Source organism: Schistocerca piceifrons, chromosome X, assembly GCF_021461385.2.
Source record: "Schistocerca piceifrons isolate TAMUIC-IGC-003096 chromosome X, iqSchPice1.1, whole genome shotgun sequence".
Classification (NCBI taxonomy): Eukaryota; Metazoa; Arthropoda; class Insecta; order Orthoptera; family Acrididae; genus Schistocerca; species Schistocerca piceifrons.
The window spans coordinates 724407076-724431209 of record NC_060149.1 but is presented as its reverse complement, the minus strand read 5'-3'; the positions used below and the strand labels follow the sequence as shown (position 1 = coordinate 724431209).

Below are 24134 nucleotides of genomic sequence, written 5' to 3'. Positions count from 1 at the left end.
AGCAAACATGCTGCCTCTCTCCAAGCTGCCAGCTACCATTACCCCTTACCCTACACCAGTTCACCTGCTGAACTGCATTCCTCAAATTTTGCACCTAGCCACCACTGTTAAGGACCTGGTGCGTGTGTGTGTGTGTGTGTGTGTGTGTGTGTGTGTGTGTGTGTGTGTGTGTGTGTACATACATGTTTTTGAAAATGTGTTTGTTTTGTGTGTGTATTTGTACTCTAGCTCGAGAAAGGATGTGCTCTGAAAGCTAGCAAGTTTTCTGTCTTTTTTGTATGTACCTGTCAATGACACTTCTCCTTTTCAGTGAGTGGTCTCCTTCACTCCTAAAGTATTTCTGTTAAAGAATTTACATCACTAAATAATAATCTGTGTCTCAGAAGGTGAACTCTTATGTTCAGTTCATCCCAGATGCTACTACAACTGCAGAATCATTCAGCTCACTACATAAGTTGGTAATAATATCTTTCAATCTGCTCGGACTCCTCACTTTAAGCAAGCCTTAAGACATTTGATGAACTGTCAGTTGCAAGCACCATGTCTCAAGCACATCATCCCAGGTTGCAAACATATTCAGAGAATAGACAAATCAGTATATAGCCTTAGTATAGAACTACACACACTGTGTGGGTACAACCCCTAATCATATAATCTTTAAAGCCCTCTCATCACTTCAAAACAAGTGTTCCTGAAACAGAGAAAGAAGTGTTATCAATCATTCATAGCATCTATAACTTTTATGACTATCTTTACAGGCTACCATTTGATCAGGTTAGACTGCAAGCCCGTCCCGACCACCATAGCCCTGTGAGCACAGTATGACCACAGCATTTAGTATTTGCTGTTAACCAATGAAAATTACAACACTAATTTTAAATCTGCAGTGTGCCATGCCTCTACTAATACCATTACTTGACTTCCTGTGGAGACTGTTGACAATATTGACTCTCTGATGGTAATCTGTTACCCACTGCAGTATCACCTGCTGTGGCCCTCATAGACCGTCAGTTAAATGTCCAGTATACTACACTCTTTTGGATATGTGACATATGGCATCAAAGTCACACCCCTCATTTTAAGTGGCCATTCCCTGGCCAAACAATCTGCAAAACAATTCACCTACTGACCACCAGTGAGTAAGGATACAAACAAAGTTATCAGCCAGTGCTGTCCTTGCACATCTTCTGGCTGGAGCCACACACTAGTGGTTAACAACATGGTTGCTTCCACAATGTCATTGACAAGGGGAACTGGTAATAGGTCATTCTCTGATGTTGTCTAAACTTCTCGGGGTGAAAAAAGAGTGGAAATAAAGGACTCCTATTTTGGCTTAGGTGCCAATACTGAATTGTTTTCAAAACAATGACACCCAAATTTTTGATGCCCTTTGGTCAATATGCACATGTGGTATTGAACTTAGCAAGCTGATAGTGTAGTGGCTAAGAACATAGCTATTGATTTTTATGTCCTGTGTTCAAATCCAATCTCAAGTGTTTCTTTTCTTTTGTTATTATGAAAATATGTGACATCAATCCTGACCAAAGAAATAAACATTTCATATCTTGCCCAAAATAGATTTTACCATAACGTATTCTTATATAATTAACAGTAACAGAAAATGAAAAACATATAAATTCTAGTACTTCAATTTTTACTTTGAATTTTACTATTATACTTCAGGAGTATCAGTAGATTTCCCACGTTGACGTCTATCATAAAAAACATTCAAAATACAAAAATTCAGCACCACGAGCAATGTGCAAAGGCACATATGCTACAGTCACATTTTTTAGTGTAAATGTCATTAGAGAATGCATCCTTGTTAATGTTGCCAAATACCTCATGAACTGGTGATAATTTTGTAGCAAACCATACATTTTGAAGCATTTCCTCAAAAGCTAAAGCGTGCAATTGATTATGGATCAAGGCATGTATTTTAACCGCATTGCTTCTATATTGCAGGATTCTGTAGAGGTAATGCAGTTAAAGGCATGTATTTTAACTGCATTGCTCCTACATCGCAGGCTTCTGTAGAAGTAATGTAATTAAATACATGCCTCTATCCACAATCAATTGAAGGTTTTAGCTTTTGAGAAAATGCTTCAGTATGTATGGTTTGTTTGCCCTTTGCTGTTACAAAATGTTTTCGTTTGTCTCCAAGAAGTCAGTGAAAAATCTGATCCTTGAGTCCAATAAGACATATAACAGTTAATGAAATAGTATCAGAATGTGTAGAAAACAGCAACAAAATCTGCGAAAGTTTCACAAGATACCTATCATTAGTTTTTTATTAAGTTTAGTTATTTGTAAAAATGGAACTGTTTCTGTATATTACTGATTCATGGTGTGGACAAAACCAGTCCCCTTATGCAATGGGCTGTTTGTTGATGAAATTGGAATATCAAGATGTTCATTAAAAGTAACTCCAGCAAAGAGTATGCCATTCTGTCAACTCTGCAATTTACACTTTTAGCAGTAGGCAAAGATTCCCTGATTGCAGGAATGCCACTTTCTTGTCACACAGCAGAGAGAAATCACAAGAAGAACTGAGGCAACTAAAATACACATTTTGATCCATAATCAACTACACACTCCAGCTGTCAAGAATGTGCTTCGATATGTGTAGTTTGCCACAAAATTATCACCAGTTCACAAGATACTCAAAAGTGTTAATGAGGTTGCTTTTTCTAATGACATTTACACCTAAACATGTGACTGTCACATATGTACCTTCGTACAGTGCCCATGGTGTCCCATTTTTTTGTACTTTGAGTGTTTAATGATAAATATTACCCTGGGGAATGCAGTGGTTTTTCTGATGTTACAGAATGTATAATACTAAAAAACAAAGCAAAAACTGAAATACTAGAACTTAAATGTTTTTAATTTTCAGTTACTGTTAATTATATACAATTTGTAGTGATTAACTCTATTTTTATCAAGATCTGAAATGCTTATTTATTTTGCCAATATTGTTGTCATACTTTTGTTACAACAAAACAAAAAAAGAATAATTAGATTGTATTTGAACAGGGGTGCAAAACTCTGAAACTATGCTCTTAGCCATTATGCTACATGCTTGCTTAGCTCAATGTTATGTGCACATATTGATGAAGTGGTGTCAAAACTTTGAGTGTCATTTCCTCAAAAGCTTCCTGTTCTAATCCCACAAGAGAACACCACAGGATGACTGACACAACAAAACTTGTCAATTTTTGAAAACAACTTACTGTGGATACACTGGCAACACAGTGGCTCAGAATAACTAGCCAGACCAGTTTCTGCACCAATGCAGGGTGAGGCTGCTCCTGTGACATTGAACCAGTGAGTGGTATGCACTCCAACTGAAATGCCACCAGAGCTGCTGCTGTATGCTGTGGAGGCATACACTCTTCAGGTGGAGGCGCTGCCACAGGTGGAAGAGAAGGCTGGGATCCTAGCAGGTAGCCAGTCTCAATGACTGGGATACCGGCAAACGTGGTGGTGTGCCCAGGATGGGAGTGAGTGGGTGCTCCCCCATACACAACACTGATTTTGATGGCACTGGACCTCCCAGTCACCTGTTCGCAGGGTTATATGTGGTGGCCATTCCAGCATATGATGACTGCTGGTATCCAGTGGGACGCTGATGAAAACGATTTGCCTAGACTGCCACCCCTGGTGTAAAACCATGTACTCTGGAACATTGTGGCGGTCAATATCCAGAATGGAGAAGAAAATGAAGCAGTGTCCATAGCTGGCGCCCATGGAGAAGCTCCTCTGGGCTATGGGAATATATAGGAGAAAAAAAAATTAATGCTTATTTGAGGGGGACGTGTTGCAGATATTTTTTCATCTGGGTATTAAAGGTGCAAACCGTGTGCTCAGCCTCCCCATTAGATTTTTGGTGAACTGGAGGGGAGCAAACATGGTGAATACTTGACCATACACAGAAATTATGAAATGCCTGAGGCAGGAACTGGTGTCCATTGTCAGAAACAAGGGTAATTGTAAGACCTTCCAAAGAAAAAATTTTGGAGAGAGATTGAATAATGGCCTCAATAGTGGCTGAGTGGAACAAGACCACATATGGAAAATGCAAAAATGCATCAATAACAATCAGCCAGATCATGTTGAGAAACAGATCTGCAAAATCAAGATGGAAGTGCTCCCAGGGCTGGGTTCCTGGAGACCACAGAGAGAACAATGACCTGGGAGCCACCGGTCAACTAGCACACTGGCAACAAGCAGCAACCAAGTGTTCCAGCTCTTGGTTGATGCTGAGCCAGTGAACATTTCTGTGAGCCAAGACTTTGGTATGGGAAGCACACCAGTGTCCCTCATGTAACAGCTGTAAAACTTCCCACCACAAACTCCTGTGAATGACCACCAAGTGAGCTGCATTGTCCATTGAGATGATAAAGACTTCATCCAAGACAGAGAGACAGTGGTACAAGACAAAGAAGTTGCAAAGTAGATCAGACAAGTGGCCCAGAGAATGAGAAAACCATTCCTGCTGGATGAGGCAGACTATGTGCCTCAGGATGGGGTTGGCTGCTATTTCCTTGGCAAATTGGGCACTCATGGTCAGAAAACTGTCTACCACTCAGGAGGAGGAGACATGAAGATGAAAGCACATGAGCTCCTCTTGATCAAACTGGGGGCCAACAGGCAGCTGGGATAAGGCACCTGCATTGGCATGGTACCCCATGGGGCAAAAATGAATGCCTCAGTTGTGTTTGGAGAGGAAAAGGGCCCACCAATACAACATGTGTGTTGCCTTATCAGGCATCTGGATGGATGGACTGAATGACAAAAGTAAGGGCTTGTGGTCCATAATTAGATGCAAATTTGGTGCCACATAAGAAAATGTGAAATTTAGTGACGACATATTCAATGGCCAGACATTCATTGATCTGAGAATAGGAGACTGAGAGTTTTGGATGCAAATGCCAGTGTCTGCTCCAAGCCATCTGCAGTCCAATACAAGAGGAACACCTCATCACCATGGTGAAAGGCATCCATAGCCAAAATTAATAGTTTTATGGGATCAAAGGCAGCTAGACATGGAGCCAACCAGAGGTGCTCCTTCAGTGCGGTCAAGGTCTGGTCACACACCGGAGACCAGATAAAGGGAACACCTCTGCATAGGAGATGCAGTGGGTGCACAGTGGTGGATGGCTTGCGAATGAGCTGGTGGTAATAGGCAATTTTACCTAACAAAAAAGCCTGCAGTTCACAAAATGACAAAGGATGTGGCAGGTCTGTAACGGCACAAAGACTCTCCGTGGGTTGAATGCCCTCCCTTGAGATAGCAGGGGCCAAATACTCAATGGATGGATGGAAAAGTTTGAAAAAAAGGGCCTGAAGGTTGTGCAGATGGTAGCTCATAGTACACCCTGTAATGACGATGTCATCCAGGTAAGTTGAAACAGTGTGGAATACTGGACATGACCTGTTCCAAACAGCATTGAGAAATTGTGGGGGCACTAACCACCCTGAACATCAACCATTGGTATTTATAAAGGCTGAATGGCATGTTAATGACCATGATATGCTTAGACTCATCATCCAGGGGTAAATGGAAAGATCACATTTGGAAGAGAACTGACCCCCTGCTAAGCATGTGAAAAGTTTGTCAGGATGTGGCAACAAGTATATGTCGATCACAGACTGCAAATTCATAGGGGCCTTAAGATCACCACAAAGGTCCAGTTTAGCAGATGGTTTCTTAACAGTGAAGGGGGTGTGGCCGATTCACTAGAGAAAATGAGAGACACAATCCCGTGAGAGGCAACCCAGTCCAGCTCCACCTTGATGTGTAAGCCAGGGGACTCTATCTAGCATAAAAAAAATCAAGGACAAGCCGACTGCTTCAAGGTTATGAGGACTTGGAAGTCTGTGGGCACCCAAGACCTCCCGCAAAGATATCCTGAAATTATGAACACAGAGATTCCAAAGACTGATAGAGGACCTCAACAGATACCAACTGTATTGAGTCGGTAACTGAAAAGCCAAAGGCATAAAAGACATCAAACGTGAAAAGATTTGCTGGGCTAGCATCATGAATGACTATAAAGGTAATAGGTTGAGTCACTGATTTATAGGTAACTTCCTCAGTGAACTGACCAAGCAAAGGGATTTGTTGTTTACCTTATTCCCTGAGGTGCCTGTTTCCCTGTGACAGCTGATGAGAAATGAGATCTGAAGATGTTTGGGCATTAAGCAGAGAAACTACCATGCTGGTGTCCACCTCCAGATGAAGCTGCCTTGAGAGAACCTAAACTTCAATAAAAAACTTGTTGGGAACCAGCTCTGACCTCAACACTTCCTGAACATCCATATTATGTTCTCTGATGCTGTGTTCTGTACAGCTGAGCAGTTGAGTGGCAGACTGCCACAGTGTGGCCTTTTTTCTGACATGTAAGACAGAAGGCCCAGATCAGTATGTCTGGACCAACCCAACACACATGATGACAACTGCGGGTGGCAGGTGGAACAGTGTATACATGCTGTGCGGGAGCTGCTGAATCAGCCAGTTTGCAGTGCCATGATGTTGTCCTCCCCAAATACAGCCGGGCCTCCCTGTGCCACTGTGACATTGCACCAGGCTTCCAGTTGCTGACCAGTGGCTTGTGAAACCTCATACAACTGTGCAAGTAACAAAACCTCTGGAGGGCCCATTACCAGACTTTCTTATCTGGGGCGGAGTGGATGATAACATCACAAACCATGTCTGCATTTGACTCTTTTGCCTTATCTGTGACAAAATGGCACTTGCAACTAAGGCCACCATGGAGGGTCATGGCCCAGAAATGGTAAGACTGATGGTGCTGCTTCTTCCAATGGTAAAATTCAACCCTAGTGACCATGATGTGTATGCAGAAACAATAATATGAAGCCATCAACGAATGTTAGATGTCAAATGTCAAATGACAATGAGTAAGGCTCCTGCAATGGGGCCAACTGCTGGAATGCCTGATACAAGGTGGAAGAAATCCATGACAAAAACAGTACATGGCATACCTTTGCATCAGTAACACTGAAAGAATGAAAATGCTACTGTAGGTGGTGTTTGCATGCCTACCAATCTTCTGCCACTTTATTGAATAGCACAAACTGAGAAGAAATGGAGCAAGAGCTGAATTTTTGGAGAGCAACACCAGCAAAGCCTGTTACATGACAGTGATGAGGTCCATCTGTTCCTGCACCAACACATGAATCAGAGACCCTATGCCGTGCCAAAATGTGGAAAGCAACTGTTCTAATCCTGCAAGAGAACACCACACAATAACTGATACAAAGAACTTTATTAAATGTTGATAACAATTTATTATAATGGGCACATTAGTCACATAGTGGCTGACAATAACAGTCTGATAACACATATGCAAAGGTAAACATGTAACTGAATTAAAGCTGGCTATATCAATCTCTAAAATCTATCTGCCAGCTGGTACAGTGCATGGACAAGAGGCTGCACACACATCCACAGTGGTGGTGTCCAACAGTTGTTGAACTTCTAGCTGCATCTGCCATGTTATGTGGCATGGCTTATTACTGCACACTCTGATCTGAGGTATAGATCTATGTGGTTCACTACAGTTTTCATTCTTATTTCACCCTGCAATGTTTGGACTGCATCAGAGAGGGACATATAGTGGGTTCCCCTCATGAGACTACATTCATATGTAGGTTACTATCCGGTTTCCACATTGTGTGTGGCTTATTGTTTTGGGTGTTTTAAATTGTCTGAAATGTCCACTGTAGTGCATGGCACACTGCAGAGTAAAAGTTTCATTCTGCAACCAATTCTTGGGCTCTGACTAAGCTATTCTATCTCACACCTTTAGTCTAAGTTTGATAATAGAGCAGGAGAGAAAGAAGACCCTTGAGTTTGAAAGTGTAACAGAAAGATACTAGTGACTTGAAGAATTGGTTCAGTCTGTGAGATATGCTTAGATGCCCTAAATGATAGAGTATGGCCCATGAAAGACAAATATCTCATTTCCAGTCCCAGACTACAAAACAGTATTAATTTATCATGAATCAATTCCACTGTACATTTGGCTCACTCTACAAATTTCTAGTTATTCACCAATACTCACTGTTTATCCAGAATAAATGTCTTCCTTATTTATTGATAGCTGTTAAACTATATTTGTTATCTAATGGAATCTAAAAAGGGCCTTTAATGATTTTCAAGACCCAAAGAGAAATTAGAAACAAGAAAACAACAATGTGGTTCATGAAAGTGGTAATAAGTCCACATTTCAGATTCATAAAAGCCTGTAAAAGAAATGTTGGCAACTTATATTGTAAGTCATAATCACTGAATTTTCATAGGTTTTCTACAAGATTACCAATTATTAAATGTCAAGTAAAAGTAGCAACAAACTTTTGATAATATTATAGTGTCATATTACTGTTCACAAACACAAGAATGATATCAGCACAAACTAAAGCTACTAAAACTGCAATAATGGCAATAAATCAACTGCTGGGAAATTAACATTGGTTTTCTTCTAAATAGTGTTTATGTTGTAGTGAGTTTAAAATGCCTGGAAGACTTGCCTATAATGTTACACAAATATTTTGATGTGTGTAAATATCAATTCAGATCAAAACATAAAACAGAATTTCTATAAATTATTTTGTACTTTAGCATTTATACATCTTTAATGGCTTTTTCTACTCTCTATTCTCTACCACATCTAAAATCTTGTATGTTTATATGTTTATTGGGAATGTTCTTATGCATTTTTAATTTAGCTATATTGCTGAAACTATTTTTTCCTCTTTAACAGCAATGGAAATAGTTGGCCCATCAAAAAGAACCATCTGTGGGGTAACATTCCAAGCCATGTTTGCTGTTGGTGTTATGATGGTTGCATTTTGGGGATATTTTATAAAAGACAGCACACTGCTTCAAGTTGTATATGGACTACACAGTACAATTCTCATTGCACACTGGTGGTAAGTACAGTCTAATTTCTGCAAGACAAAAAAAAAAATACATTACAGAAAATTTTTCTGTTTTTACTATCAATAAATTATAGGTGTAAATGAGTAAAATAACTTAAGTTATTTGAAAATAGAATTTAGATCAATATTGGCACCAGTTTCTTTGTTTGTAAACAAAGTTATAAATATAAGTACCAGGATTATGCTGCTTCAACTACTTTTGCAGCTTTTCTCACTTTCATATGGGGCTTGTCTCCAAATATTCAAGTATTATGTGCAGAAAACAAATAACTTCAACAGTTACATGGTGTTTATAAATAATGTTACTAAACAGGAAACAAATACAAATACTTGGTTCTACTGAGTAGATTGTCTTAATTTCTGCTCCAAACTTATTTTCTTATTTTATTATTACAAATTAATTTTGAAATTATAATGTTAATTTTATCTGTTCAGTAATAATCTGCATCTTCTCTGCTACACTTCATTGTATTCATTTTCTGTTTGCCACCATATACAGTTATTCCCACATTTCTGTTTTGTCTATACAAAATGTGCCACTGCGATAAACACAATCAGCTGCTTCATGTGTCCTTCTCTGACATAGAGTTTTGGAGTATCTGTCAACTGCCTTAGACACTAATGATTGTGCAAGTGCAGCATCCAAAAAGAATAGCTTGTATAAATACAAACTAAAGTGATGTGTAGAGCAGTGCACTTGTATACTTGTAATAAGTGGTTAGGATAACATTAATTACACCAAGCTCAATTGGTGAAGAACCAACAAACAAAGAGGAATTGTGAAAGCAAGTGTCAGTATGCCTTGTACACATTAAAGTGTACAACATCAGCAAGTATTAAATGCCAAAGTGAATTGTAAACGTAACCAGAGTGGCAGTACCATTGTGTTTATGGCCAAGAAACAGGGGAGGGAAGTAGTACTAGTGCTCAGTCCAGTATTCTTGCAAATGGAGTGGTTTAATGTGCTACAAGTTTATACCCTGAATGGCTCAACAATTAAACATTGACCTGCACTTCTTCATAACAATACTGCTCACATACTCCAAGAACATTTAATTAACAGCATAACATATATGAATCATCAATTTGTCTGAATAAACAACAAATGTGTAACATTATCCTATTTATCTGGGCTAATATGCCTCTGGTAACCTGCATCTCTGTTGAATCTGGCTGAAAAGTGATTGGTGAAAGTAGACTATTTCATGTGACATTTTCCACTCCAGGTTTACAGTCCAAAACGCTTTAATGGCACTTTGATATCCAATAACCTAATGTTTATTGCCAAATCAAGTCCCATTCACTCTAATTTAAGCACAGACAATGTTTCACCCACATACTACACTCAACTGATGACCTATAAAGACAAAGGCTGTTTGAGTGCACTAATCTAACATAAATGCCCTGATTCACAATAAGTAATTTGTGGCAAGGGAATCATTAACACATTCATCAATTACACTGTCCTTTCAGGTAGCTATTCATATCAAAATAAAATGATATGCACAGTAAACATAATTTGGAAATAACACAGTTCACAATTTGATACTATTGTCACAGTTTGCAGAAGGGATTATTAGAAGGTTAACACATTCCATGAAACTAATTACAAGTTCACAGTCAATCAAATGAAACAGTCGCTGAGTAGCCTCATGGACATGGATTTTAGCTAAAACTCAGCACACTGTACAAGTTGTAATTTGCGTTAACTCATCTGTGGTATACTGCGTTAATTTGAGGCACTGATCTTGCTCGCATTATACACATCTGCAGACTGATTAAAATGGCTCCCAGCAGGCTTCCTTTTGTAAGATTGCAAAAATTAGCAATAAATTCAGCTATGTTCATTTGCTGGGGTTTTACAAGTTACAGTTAAAGATTGCTGTTTTTGAATAACTGAATAGTGGAACATGATTTTTTTACTGGTGACTTTTTAGATAAAACAGTTATTGCTGGTGAATTATGCTGTCTGGTTTACCAAAATTTGGTATTCTGTTTCAGTAACAATGTTTTAGATAAGACTGTTAATTACTCTGAAACCAAATGAGGGCAAAAGCTACTATCATATCTCCAACATTAGCAGTATAAGTGCTATAATTATTTATCTCTCTTTTTCCTCTACTCTCTCTGGAAGGTAGTAACTGGGTATATGTTCACATGTGAACAATGATACCAAAGTTTGCAATTACTGGTATTTGTAATTAGCACAGTTTTTCGGTAAACTATCTAATTATATCAACAGATTCTGATTAAGAAAATGATGGTACTGGGTAATAAAGTCAAGTTGGCTAAGGCCTGAGTTGATATTTGAGAATTTAGGAGTGTGCACAGACCATATAGGTGATAATATGGAAGATATCTGCAAATAAATAAATGAAATAAAATAAAATAAAAATTTGGTAGGAAGGAAAATGTAACAGGGGGAAAGAATCCATCTGCTTTGTTACAACTGCCTAAATTCTGTTGCTTCATTTTTTCATTACAAACTAATTTCATCTACCTTTTGTAAAACTAAGTTCGCTTGTTTGTATACATGATGACTCATTTATTCTGGTAGCCTTTAAAACCAAATCCCATTGATAAAATAATTTTTCCCAAAGTTTGCTTACTAATCTCTAAGTCCATTTCCGAGCAACAAAAGCTGTGAATTTTCTGCAAAGTTGTTATTTCTTTCTGTTGATCAAAGTATCACAAATACTATTTTCTAATAACACATTTATCCATATCATCAATGAGATACTTATTGTGTGTGCAGTGCTTCTAGATACTTCAGTCCCCCTCCACTTCACATCGTTCCCACCCACTGTCATTTGGACACAATTTACTTGCACAACTTTAACATTTTGATTGTACATTCTGTCTCCATTACCATCAGCACTGTCAAACATTTCTTCTTATAACTATCTCTAAATTTAATGCCATTGAGACCAAACCATAGTGACTGCCACTGAAACATTTTGTTCGATAACTTTCAATACTTGCACGGAGAAGTAGTAAAGTTCACAATATTCAACTGGAACATAGCTGCACCTACTCATGTGACTAATAAGGGAAGGCCACAACATTGAGATCACACATTGACTTCAAACTTTGTACACTTTTAGTAGGCCATTAAAACGACATAATGTGCAAGTAGCAAGGTGTACTACTCTGGCAGTTCTGAGAAAAGTGCAAGAAGAGTTTTACACATCTATTAAATAAATGATGTATCTGTGCACAGGTGCCAGATGTTAATATGTTTGAGCTTTGTAAGATGTACGTGTATGAGGAGATGGTTCAACTCGTGCTCAAACCTTTGTTTTTATAGTACAAGTGTAAATTCTGTGATATTCAAAAAATTGCACCTACACTATTTGTTCTTGCTGCATTAGCAATATCCCATCACCATGCAGATTAACTGCTAAATGGAGCCTGCCTCTGTGTCTGCAGCTCAAAGCATCAAGGTGCAAAGTAGTTCCAGGTACCCTACCAGATTGCATGTATAAGGAATTTTGCAAATTGCAACAGGCATACATTTTCAGGAAAACTCCACATGACACTTCATTTATTTGTCAATAGCTATAAATGTGTTTGTTCTAATAATTAAATTTAATTAAAACTAGTAAGTAGTCAAGTAACATGAAATTCACTAAAACTTCATGCAAATACACATGATGCTTTTTTTTTTAATTCTGTTACCTCTCATATGTCATAAATTAAATAATATGACCAGTGATGAAAAAATATAGATTAAAAATTAAGACTGAACCATCAGCTTGTGATGCTCAGATGCTAAACACTTGCCCACCATGAACTCTAATGTCTGGCCCCTACACGCAGAAATATCAGTTACATAATAGATGCATAAAACTTCTCTTGCAATTTTCTCAGGATTGTCAGATTAGTGCACCCTACTACTTGCACATTATGTTGTGTTAATTGCCTACTAAAAGTGTACAATGTTTGAAGTAAATCTGCATTCCCAATGTCATGGTCTCCCCTTGTAAGTTAGTTCCTGCTGCAGGCTGGTCTGCAGTTTGCTTTGTCAAATAATAAATACGTTTATAAGGGGCACAATTGTATGTCTCTCGGAAATAGGTTTGTCACATCATAGCAACAGCCTTGGGTGGCTAGGCTGTATGGAATGGAGCCCAGCCACCCATGGCCGTCTCATCGGTAGTAAGGAGCAATCCTTCTCGAAATGTACTGAGGGTCTCACTGAGACCATAATTACCCCCCAACTTTGTACACAAACAGATCTCTCATGCCTTATCTTTCCAGTCTCCTACCCCCTCCCAAAGTCGCACCATCCAGCCACAGAGAAGCATTCCCCTCATGACTCAGTACCACCCAGGACTGTAGCAACTAAATTACATTCTCTGGCAGGATTTCAACTACCTCTTGTTGTGTCCTGAATGAGAAATTTGCAACATAATATCCTTCTCACCTCTCCCACAGTGGTATTCTGCCACCAACCAAAACTACACATTATCCTCGTCTGTCCCTACACAACCCCTGCTCCCAACCCCTTGCCTCATGGCTCATATCCCTGTAATAGATCTAGATGCAAGACCTGTACCATATGTCCTTCCACTACCACCTACTCCAGTCCAGTCACAAACATGATCTATCCCATCAAAGGCAGGGCTACCTGTGAAATCAGTCATGTGATCTACAAGCTAAGCTGCAATCACTGTGCTGCATTCAACATGGGCATGACAACCAACAAGCTGCCTGTCTGCATGAATGGCCACCACAAACTGTGGCCAAGAAACAACTGGACCACCCTGTTGCTGAGCATGCCATTCAACATGACATTCTTCATTTCAATGACTGCTTTGCAGCCAGTGCCATCTGGATCCTTCCGCCAACTCTAGTTTTTCTGAATTGAACAGATGGGAACTCTCCCTGCAGTATACCCTATCTTCCCATAACATTTCTTGCCTCAACCTTCATTAGTCATTGTCCTTACCCATCTAGCCCCTTCCCTCCCATTCCAGCACTACACAGCCCTCTATTCCACCAATGCTCACCGTCTGTATATTTCTCTCCTTTTCCTCTACCCCTGTGTGTGTGTGTGTGTGTGTGTGTGTGTGTGTGTGTGTGTTTGTGTGTGTGTGTGTGTGTGTGTGTGTGTGTGTCATCCCCACTATATGGTGAGTGGCAACTATCCTTTTAATAATATAATTTCAGTAATATGTGGCCTAGTTGACTTTGCAGTTGTTGGAAGTGTTAGTCCATTTCATTACTTACTTTTCTACTAGAATTTCCCTCTAAGCATATAGTACTACTTATGTAGCTCAGTTTTTTGGGGGAATGTCTGAGAGCTCATTTTTATTTTTCAGGCTTATTGATGAATCGCCCCGTTGGTTATGGGCTCAAGGGCGAGTCACTGAAGCAGTGAAGATAGTTGATCGTGGTGCACAAGTCAATAGCAACTCAGAAAAAGTGGATATAGCACACTTTGTTTCTAAAGGTGCACTGTCTGCACAGAAGCAAGAAACTGTTGCATATAGCCTATTAGATTTGTTCAAAACACCAAATCTCAGAAATAAAACACTCAATGTTTGTCTCAACTGGTACGTAATCTTATCAAAATAATTTCTATATTTTCCATGATTTTTTTTATTGACATAACTGAAATTATGTAGTACATTTGAAAAGGAACAACAGTTCTCAAATGACTGAGTTTTTTTTTTTTTTTTTTTTTCATGTAAAAGGAAAGAATAAAGTGTATTACAACATAGTATGGGTTAATGTTCAAGGAATGGGAGGAACATTCCCAACAATACATTAGATTAAAAGAGATACTCTGTTTATTTTATAGACCCATTGTGATGAGATCCTTCTTGATGTGGGACATAATACAAAATAAAATGTGAAATACAAGAATTAACATGTTTATATTAATATTCATGACAAACTTATTTAGCACAACAGAAGCTAGAAAATCTTCAACTGTGGTATTCATTTTAATTCACAGTTTAATACAATTGACATAAACATATAAATCCACAATTACTTAAGCACTGTACATAAAATAATTCCTTGTCTTTTTTACTTGCACTGGTAATCTTTACGGAATTAAGATGTGTGGAAGTCGTATATTGTATAGCAGTAACATAGTGACATCATTAACATTATGAACAATAATTAGTTTTATTACAGAATTAATTGATGAGCTGAGTGGTTACCATTGAAACTGCCTGTACCTTGTTAGCAGACTCCTCATTATGGTTGCTAACAAGTTACTGAAAATTTTCTTTACTGGCAATCAGACATCTTGTCTGGAATAAAAGCAAGCACCCTTAAGTACTCCTTGTGATAATTCTGTGAACTGAACTGATGTTTTTGGAGACTGTATATATTATTTAATGTAAATCCAATTGATTAACTGATGAATAAACACAGTGTCAAGCAGTAATCGCTATACCCACTTCTCTTAACAGGTTTGTGAACAGTGTAACATCTTGAAGAAAATGTGAAAGTTGTTTGAAATACAAAGAATATTTGAAGCATATAAATGATTAGGATTTTGAACCAATTAGTCTACATATGTGCTGATCAGCTTCCTCACAAGAACACATAAACTGTTGCACAGAGAGAGTTCAACATTTTGCACTAGTGTTACTCAGAGGGAAACATTACACCACCGAGCGAGGTGGTGCAGTGGTTAGACACTGGACTCGCATTCGGGAGGACGATGGTTCAATCCCGCATCCAGCCGTCCTGAGTTAGGTTTTCCGTGATTTCCCTAAATCGCTCCAGGCAAATTCCGGGGTGGTTCCTTTCAAAGGGCACGGCCGACTTCCTTCCCCATCCTTCCCTAATCCGATGAGACTGATGACCTAGCTGTCTGGTCTCCTTCCCCAAAACAACCAACCAAACATTACACTGCAGATCAGTACGCCTCATGCAGATTTTTTTTTTTTTTCACAGAATTGTAGAATTTGAAATAAGTAAATGGGGATGCTTCATGCATGTAATTTGTGTGTTTTATCAAATCAGAGATACAGCCAGTTACAATGAGTTCAACAATACAGTGCACGGCATGCCAATTGGTAAAGAACAGAAACTTCCAATAAGTCTTGCTTCCTTGTGAACTGTAGTAATGACCCCATGTGATACTGTAGAGGTGGAAACAATCTCCCAATGGGCATTATTCAATGTCATACTAAATAAATGCTTCACATGATGATGTGGGGCACTACTAGATATCATAGCCACCTTTTTCATACTATTGATGCAACTTATTTGAAGGAATGTTGAAGAATTCTTTTCTGGGCAACAGATACCATTTCTTTCTTCATATACACATATCTAACTTCATGCTCATCCTCAAAAGAGGGTGCATTACTTCATATGGTCCTGTCATCACCATTTACCAATATGTACTATGACTCATCAGACCAGGCAACATTTTCTCACACTTTGGGCGTCCATTGATAGTGTTACTGTTCCCAGGCTAAAGTATGTGTTCCCTGTAACATGTGATGAGCATAGGTACTGATGTGGGACTGTAGTCTCTGATTTCTATAATGTGAAACTGGTTCTGGATTGTATGGCAACCCACTGGTTGCTGTTGACCAGCACTGAAGTTATAATTTACTGTTATGACCTCTCTCTCCTCTGTTACACTATCTGTAGTTGATGGCAACTCTTGTTATTAACATGCTGTTGCATATGGTAGTTGATATGTCTAGAGGTAAATCTCCTCAAAGTAAGGTATTTGTGGTGCAGCATTGACAAGATGACACATGAAAATCACAGTGACAGCTTGATCTTAGAGGTGGATTGTCCCATGCACAGGCACCTGTGATTTGTTGACAATCGACTGTTGTGATATCATACCTCTTGCCAATTTTATGTCTGACTATCATGGCAAAACCACTACAAAGCCTGATGAACTCCCACTCACATTATATGCAAGTCACTATAGTGACTGACACATTCTCTTTCCAATACAGTAACTATATCTTCTTCAGTTGCTGATGAGTGTAATGTAAAATTCTGAAAAAAATGTTTCAGTAAATGAAGCAACTAAAGAAGACTGAGGCTTTCATTAAGGACTAGGAAATACACTGAATCTCTTAGAAATATAACACAGACACCTACTTAAAGGTAGCATTTCATACAAAATTATAATTATTTTCCAAAATTAAATACAATTATTATTTATTATTAAGGAATTACAAGCTACATAATCTCTTTGCTGGTGACATAATGTTTCCCAAACTTGTCTGTTTTTACAATGTTCTCTCCAATTAGAAATTTACAAGTAAATTAAGTTCTATTCCACATCATCTTAGAATCTCATTCTCTTGCTACATTGTCAGGTTCTTCAATTAGGACATAGAGTTCTTGTTTATCGTTTGGATATGCCAGTCTCCAGTGGTATGGTCTTTCACTGCTCCAAACATTTTTCTCTGGAATATTCTGCTTGTGGATGCATATTTTGGTTTGAATACAGATATTGCCATTCTTTTAGAAATTTCATAATGCATAATTCATTTAAATACAATGAATCACAAAAATATTATCTACAAGGTCTATGGTCTCTGTTTTGCAGGTTTGCTAATAGCCTGGCATACTATGGTTTGTCCCTGAACACAGGGAATCTTGCAGGAAATCCATATTTAATTTTATTCATTCTTGGGTTGGTAGAAATACCCAGTTATATCATGACTATTTTGTTGATGGACCGTACTGGAAGACGTTCGCTTATAAGCTCACTGATGCTGCTGGGTGGTATATGCTGTATCATAGCATGCTACATTCCACAAGGTATGTCAACAGTGTTTTCTAAGTTTCTCTATTCACAAAAGTAAATACATTATATTCTATTTGCTCAGAGTATATACTACAGTGTATAACATAAGCCAATGTCCATAAATCTAATGTAGTTACACAGGGTGCTCAGAAACAGTCTGGAAAGCTTATAAGGTTGTTGCAGAGTAGGTTGTGCTGAGAAATAACTGTTAAGAAAAAACTTTTTCTGAGTTAATTAGCACTGGAGTTAGCCAATCAAGTAGTTGCACAAGCAAATTGAAGTGGCCCACCAGGAACAGTTTCACCGAATGTGTTCTTCCTTTGGTTTCCTAAAACTGAACAAGAGAGCAATACAAAAACTGGATATGAGATGGCAGTAAGGATTGAACCCAAACAAAAGGCTGGTGAGCCACTTGAAATTGTATGTATAATGGCCTGATTGGCTAATTTCAATGTTGATTAACACTGAAACAGTGCAACATATGGAATTGTTTTCTTAACAATTAGTTCTTAGTATGACCTACCCTGTAACACCCTAACAATTTGTACATAATGTTTCTGATCATCCTCTATAATGTATAAGGTAGTTACTGGTGCCCTAATGTATTAGCAAATTTATGCAAGATCAGAGAAACTTGTCAGGTCTTATTTTTTTAATCCTGGCCAACAGTATGCATTTCATATAAAATTATTACATACTTTGCTATAACAACTATATGAATAATGTAAGAGTATTATCATTTTACATTATAACAGTGTTAGTGGAAAACAAAATAAATATTATGAAAGAAAGTAAGAGATTAAAAAGAGAAAAATAAGAGGAAAAGTTGGAAAAAGAGTTAATAATGGTAACATACACAAACATTAACCAGTGCTTGAAAATACCATTTGGTCTGTCAATAAAAGTGAAAAATATAAAATGTATGCTTCATTTTGAAAAACTGGCAAGAAGAAATACACATATTAGTGGTAAACATGATATCTAATTAAGAATGCTTTGTTAAGAGGGAAACAGAGCAGTTAACAAATTAATATGTCTCAAGTAGTGTGCATTCGTTTTCAGTTATATTTGGAAACTGAGGTGCAAACATAATAAAAACCATGGGGCAATAAGTTCCAGAACATGGCAAGAAACACCTTTTACACTTGAATTTGTTATTTTCAGCTGTTTTACTTCTAATTTTCCTTAGCAGTATTTAGGCATTTTCACCAGTTCTAAACTATATTCCTACTTCTCGGTGTTCATTCTAGATAGTGGATATTTTACAGATATTTATAATTATGTTGCAGAGCACATTTTGAAACCTAGCAGTCAAGCTATACTGTTTGCTCTGCAAATTCGCGTCTTTCTTACTTTTCTTATTCCTCCATGATTCCCACTCCTTTAACATCATTTACTTAATCTCAGATTCCATAGTTCTTTGCAATTATTAATATAACTATCATTATTATTATTATTTAAAAACTTAATTACACTTCAGCTTTCTCTTAGCTGATTATTGCTGTAACACAGGAGACAACTGGGAACATCATTTTGATCTTCCAAAGACCATTTGTATCCATAGTCAATACGCTGGTTTACTTTTAATTTGTGTTTATGACTGTGTACATTCTACTGCTACAGATTTTAGTAAAGTGATTTTACTGTACGGTTTTCTACAAATTCTTGTATTTGAAACACATTTTGAATTTCATTGCTGATAGTACTCTAGTAAATCATACATTTATTCTATCACTACACACCATTTTAAATGGTCAGTCATATATCAACCAGTTCAGATTGGCCACAAAAAGAACTGTAGTAGATGGGTATGTCAGCAAATAAATTGGCTTTCTTTTTTTGATATATTTTTTATTTGAATAATTTTGAGGTTAGTTCTAATTTCCTCAGATAAAATAAGGGACTTAACAATAAGGAAAAACAAACAGAATGGCTTTCAGTTTATAGCAGCAGATGAATAAGAGTAACATTAGGAACTATTTTATTTTTTAAATATGAATTGATCATTGCAGTACCATTTAATTTCAGTCTGACAACTGAGAATTACAGTGATTTTTTTTGTAGAAAATGATAATTTAATTTTTATAAACTATTCTGTTATTGCATTTAAAATTTTTCTTAAATGATAGCCTTCATACAGAGTTGTATTATATTCTTCATATAATTTTAATGTGAATTATTTATTGTACTTCCAGAGACAGCAACAGGAAGTGTTTCTGCAGTTACAGTAGTTATGCTTGGAAAGTTTTTCATAGCAGGATCATTTGCTATCATCTACAACTATACAGCAGAACTTTTTCCCACAGTAGTGCGCAATACAGCATTGGGTGTTGGCAGTATGTGTGCACGTCTCAGTGGTGCTTTGACACCTCTAATCACACTTCTGGTGAGTTACTCATAATGCAATGGAGAAGCAAACAGTCCCTCATTTTGCTATATAATGTCCTGAAACAGAATTGTCTGTGTAACTAGCAGTTTAGATCTATAACAGAGCAGTGTTTCACATTTTGAAGCATCGGTCATGTCAAACCCAACACACACTTTTCTCATATGATATACTGAAAGCTTTGCACCAAGTCAGTCACAACGATACAGTATTTGTTGATTTCCAAAAAGCATTTCAATTTGTACCATACCTACACTTCTTGTCAAAAGTACAATCACATACTGTCTCTAGCAAAATTTGTGACTGGTTTGAGGACTTTTTGATATGGAGGATGCAGCATGTCATCTTGGATGGAGAGTCATCATCAGATGCAGAAGTGACTTTGGGTGTGCCGCAGGGAAGTGTGTTGGAACCCTTGCTGTTCATCTTGTATATTAATGACCTTACAGAAAATGTTAATAGTAAACCCATACTTTTTGCAGAGGATGCAGTTATCTATAATGAAGTACAGTCTGAAAGAAGCTGCATAAATATTCAGTCAGATCTTGATAATATTTTAAAGTGGTGCAAATATTTGGAAACTTTCTTTGAAAATATAAAACTGTGCACTTCACAAAATGAAAAAACATACTGGTAGTATCCTATGACTATATTACCAACGAGTCCCTGTTGGAATCAGCCAACTCATACAAATACCAAGTATAACACTTTGTAGGGATATGAAATGGAATGATCACATAGGCCCAGCTGTGGGTAAAGCAATTGGTAGACTTCCATTTGTTGGCAGAATACTGATGAAGTGCAGTCAATCTTCAAAGGAGACTGCTTACAAATCACTTGTGTAATTGGTTCTAGAGTGTTGTTCCAGAGTGTGGGACCTGTATCAAATAGGACAATCAGGGGATACTGAATATATACACAGAGGGGCAGCATGAATAATCACAGGTTTGTTTGATTCATGGGAGAGTGTCTCAGAAATGCTGAAGAAACTGAACTGGCAGACTCATGAAGATAGACATAAACTATCAAAGGAAATCTGCTAACAAATTTCAAGAACAGGCTTTAAACTATGACTCTAGGAATACACTACAGGCCCCTACATATTGCTCACACAGAGATCATGAGGATAAGATTAGAATAATTGCACAGTGCACAGACGCATTCAAACTAGCGTTCTTCCCACACTCCATATGTGAATCGGATGTGAAGAAATCCTAATAATTGGTACAAGGCATTCATCCACTGCTGTTCACTCCACAGTGATTTGCAGAGTATATATGTAGATGTAGCTCTGACAGTTGATTCTACATAAGTCATATTAGATTGTTGTATACTGAGATTTCTGAATGAGAGTTCTGAATAAATCAGCAGCAAAATTTAGTATCAAGATATCACAGCACCATAGAAATAAGTGTAGATAGTTTAAGCCACATTATTCAACATAACTTTCTTCACATTCCATTAACAGACAGATAGGTAAAGGATCAAAATGTAATCAAAGAAAAAGGTTGCTAATAGGCTCTGTAGACTCCCTTCTCCTAATTAGAAACTCTATTAAAATTTTTTAAACATTCAACTACTTCCACAAATTACACAGTTCATTTTACAAGTTGTATAAATTTCAGTAAGTGAAGTGCACTTCTAGTAAGCACATTAATATTTTGCCACTTATTAATTCAAGCAGGGGCGGAATGTTTAAAAAAGAATTAATTTTTTATTCTCATCTTTCTTGAAGGTAGTGGTAAATAATTTACATCATTGTCCAGCAGGTCCCAGGTACTTATGTTTACTTAAATGAAACACATAGTTGTTTGTATCTCATTATTTATTCTCTTCCATATTTTGGCTTGATATTTTCACAAAATTTTTCAAACTCATTTCCACTACAATGTTGATATTGGTCCATAACGAAAGACAAGAGTAATTGACTGATCAGACCTCACATTGTTTACATGAGTTTACAAGAACTTACAAGAAATACGTAACCAATTCTTTAGCATGCTATGAGGTTATTTGCAGATTATGGTTTGGCTCACGAATTTACTAAAACAAAAAAAAACTTTTTGAACTATCATAAATTTTCCAAAACAGAAGTGAATTACAGTAAATGTGAATATATTGTGAAACTGTAATAGAAATGCAAAAAATTATTTTCTATTCTTTACATTAAATTTTAATTTATAATGGGATGTTCAAAAAAATGGTGACTTTTTAAAATTGAAAATTTCAGTTGTATTTCTTTAAATAAAATGTTTTTTTAAGTTGATTATGTCTTGTGTATATGTCAGATAATAACTAAAAGAAATGTTTACATTAATCACTGTCAATTCAAAAGGAAACATTTAATTTATATAACCAAATGTACTACATATCACAAAACCATTTACGTATCAGACTGTGAATTTAATCCTCAGTATCATACACTTCACAACAGAAATTTAGCCTATCCCCTAATGCTTTACAGCCCACAGAACTTTGTGTGACTTTTCATTTGGTGTAACTTGTTCAATTATTTATAAAAGATCCTGTAAAGCAATTATTTTAAAAAAGGTATATTGATTTCAGAATGAATGAACTATCCAAGTGTGTTTTATTGCTGTGCTAATTTTATCAGAATTCTGATACCAGTTTTGCAAGCTTCATTTCAGTAGTGATAACATAAAATGAATCCAAAATTCCCTGTTAATTACATCATATTCAATTGTAAATAACATTAACTTCATAGAAAATTTTGAGTTTAATATGGTTCATATGCTTCTGAATTTCAATATATTAATCACACTACACATATGACCTAATAAATTACATCTAAGTATAATATGATATTCTCTATATTAGCAACAAGTTTCTTTGAGTATAAATTAAAATATACTTTTGGCAAAGGAGTAAACTGATCCTTAAGTGCAAGATATCTTATATGTGTAACATTTTTTTCTTTTTTAATTTGCAGGACTCCTTTGATAAAAAGCTACCTTCTGTTATCTTTGCCACAATTGCCATTGCTTCAGGCTTATTATCACTTTTACTCCCAGAAACACTGAATAAACCAATGCCTCAAACTTTAGAAGATGGTGAGAAATTTGGGGAAGGAGACACAGCATGTGCAAGTTGTTTTGGAAGAAGCAAAGAAAAATATGAAGTTCCTCTGGCTAGCATGGAATGAATGGTATTTCATTTCACAAACCTTGTTCAAAGTGTGAATGAAAATAAAGTACAAATATTTTCAGTTGAAATACTTTCTGTCCTGAACAAATGTGTGGATTATCTTTATTAGTTAATCAATAGCAGTGAATTAAATACAAAAAAGTATTAAACTTTTGTCTCTGAAATTAGTGTGCCCATAAGGGAAAATAATATTATATGTACTGTGACCTCTGAACTTTTTGTTTTCAACTAAATATTTTATAGACTAGCAATCATATACACTAGAAATTGGTCCACAGAAAGGACTGTGTGGAAGGCGAATATCATAGCACAAGGCAGTTTCTGTTTGTGTTTTTTTTTCTGTTGATAGACTGTGAAAAACATGTAAATAACTATGAAAGGAAGATTTTGTATGTCAATAAACCACGTGTTGCAGCTGGTTTTATAACATATTGGAAATGTTAAGAAAACTGTCAACCACAATACCCACAAGAAAGACACTAGAAAACAGAGGCTTATGGGGAAACAAGAATGGTTTATGCATAATCCACAGAATATATTACATCAAAAGGTATAATTGTAATCAGTTCTTAATGTTAACTGTCAACAAAAGTTGTAAAGCAACATAATCAGATCTAATTAAGTATGAGTCAGTGCACTATGTTTGCTTCGTACTGGAGGCAGTTACATCTTACATAAATATGAATCTGCTACTAATTGCCCCAAAATTTAATTTCACTCTTTGAGGTACCCATTGCTCCAATACTGTCTACTGCCATATAATCTCAGCAGTTTTATTTTCATCAAGGAAAGGATTATCTTTTGTATCATGATGCAGGAAAAAGTCATGATGTATACAGTCTCATGTGCCTAGTCAGCACACTCAGA

The 24134-nt window shown here is 36.9% G+C and overlaps 1 protein-coding gene across 2 annotated transcripts in view; it reads left to right on the top strand.

The window, feature by feature from the left end:
- Positions 1-23696, top strand: part of LOC124721895 (organic cation transporter protein) — a 675456-nt gene extending 651760 nt beyond the window's left edge. The window contains exons 6-10 of one of the 2 annotated variants that reach the window (XM_047247047.1): positions 8790-8958; positions 14292-14525; positions 17516-17730; positions 19912-20102; positions 23053-23696. In XM_047247047.1, the coding sequence (XP_047103003.1) occupies positions 8790-8958; positions 14292-14525; positions 17516-17730; positions 19912-20102; positions 23053-23265 (1022 nt within the window). In that variant the 3' untranslated portion in view covers positions 23266-23696. The remainder of the gene's footprint in view (positions 1-8789; positions 8959-14291; positions 14526-17515; positions 17731-19911; positions 20103-23052) is intronic. The other variant, XM_047247048.1, reaches the window with a different exon arrangement.
- Positions 23697-24134: the final 438 nt, after the last annotated feature.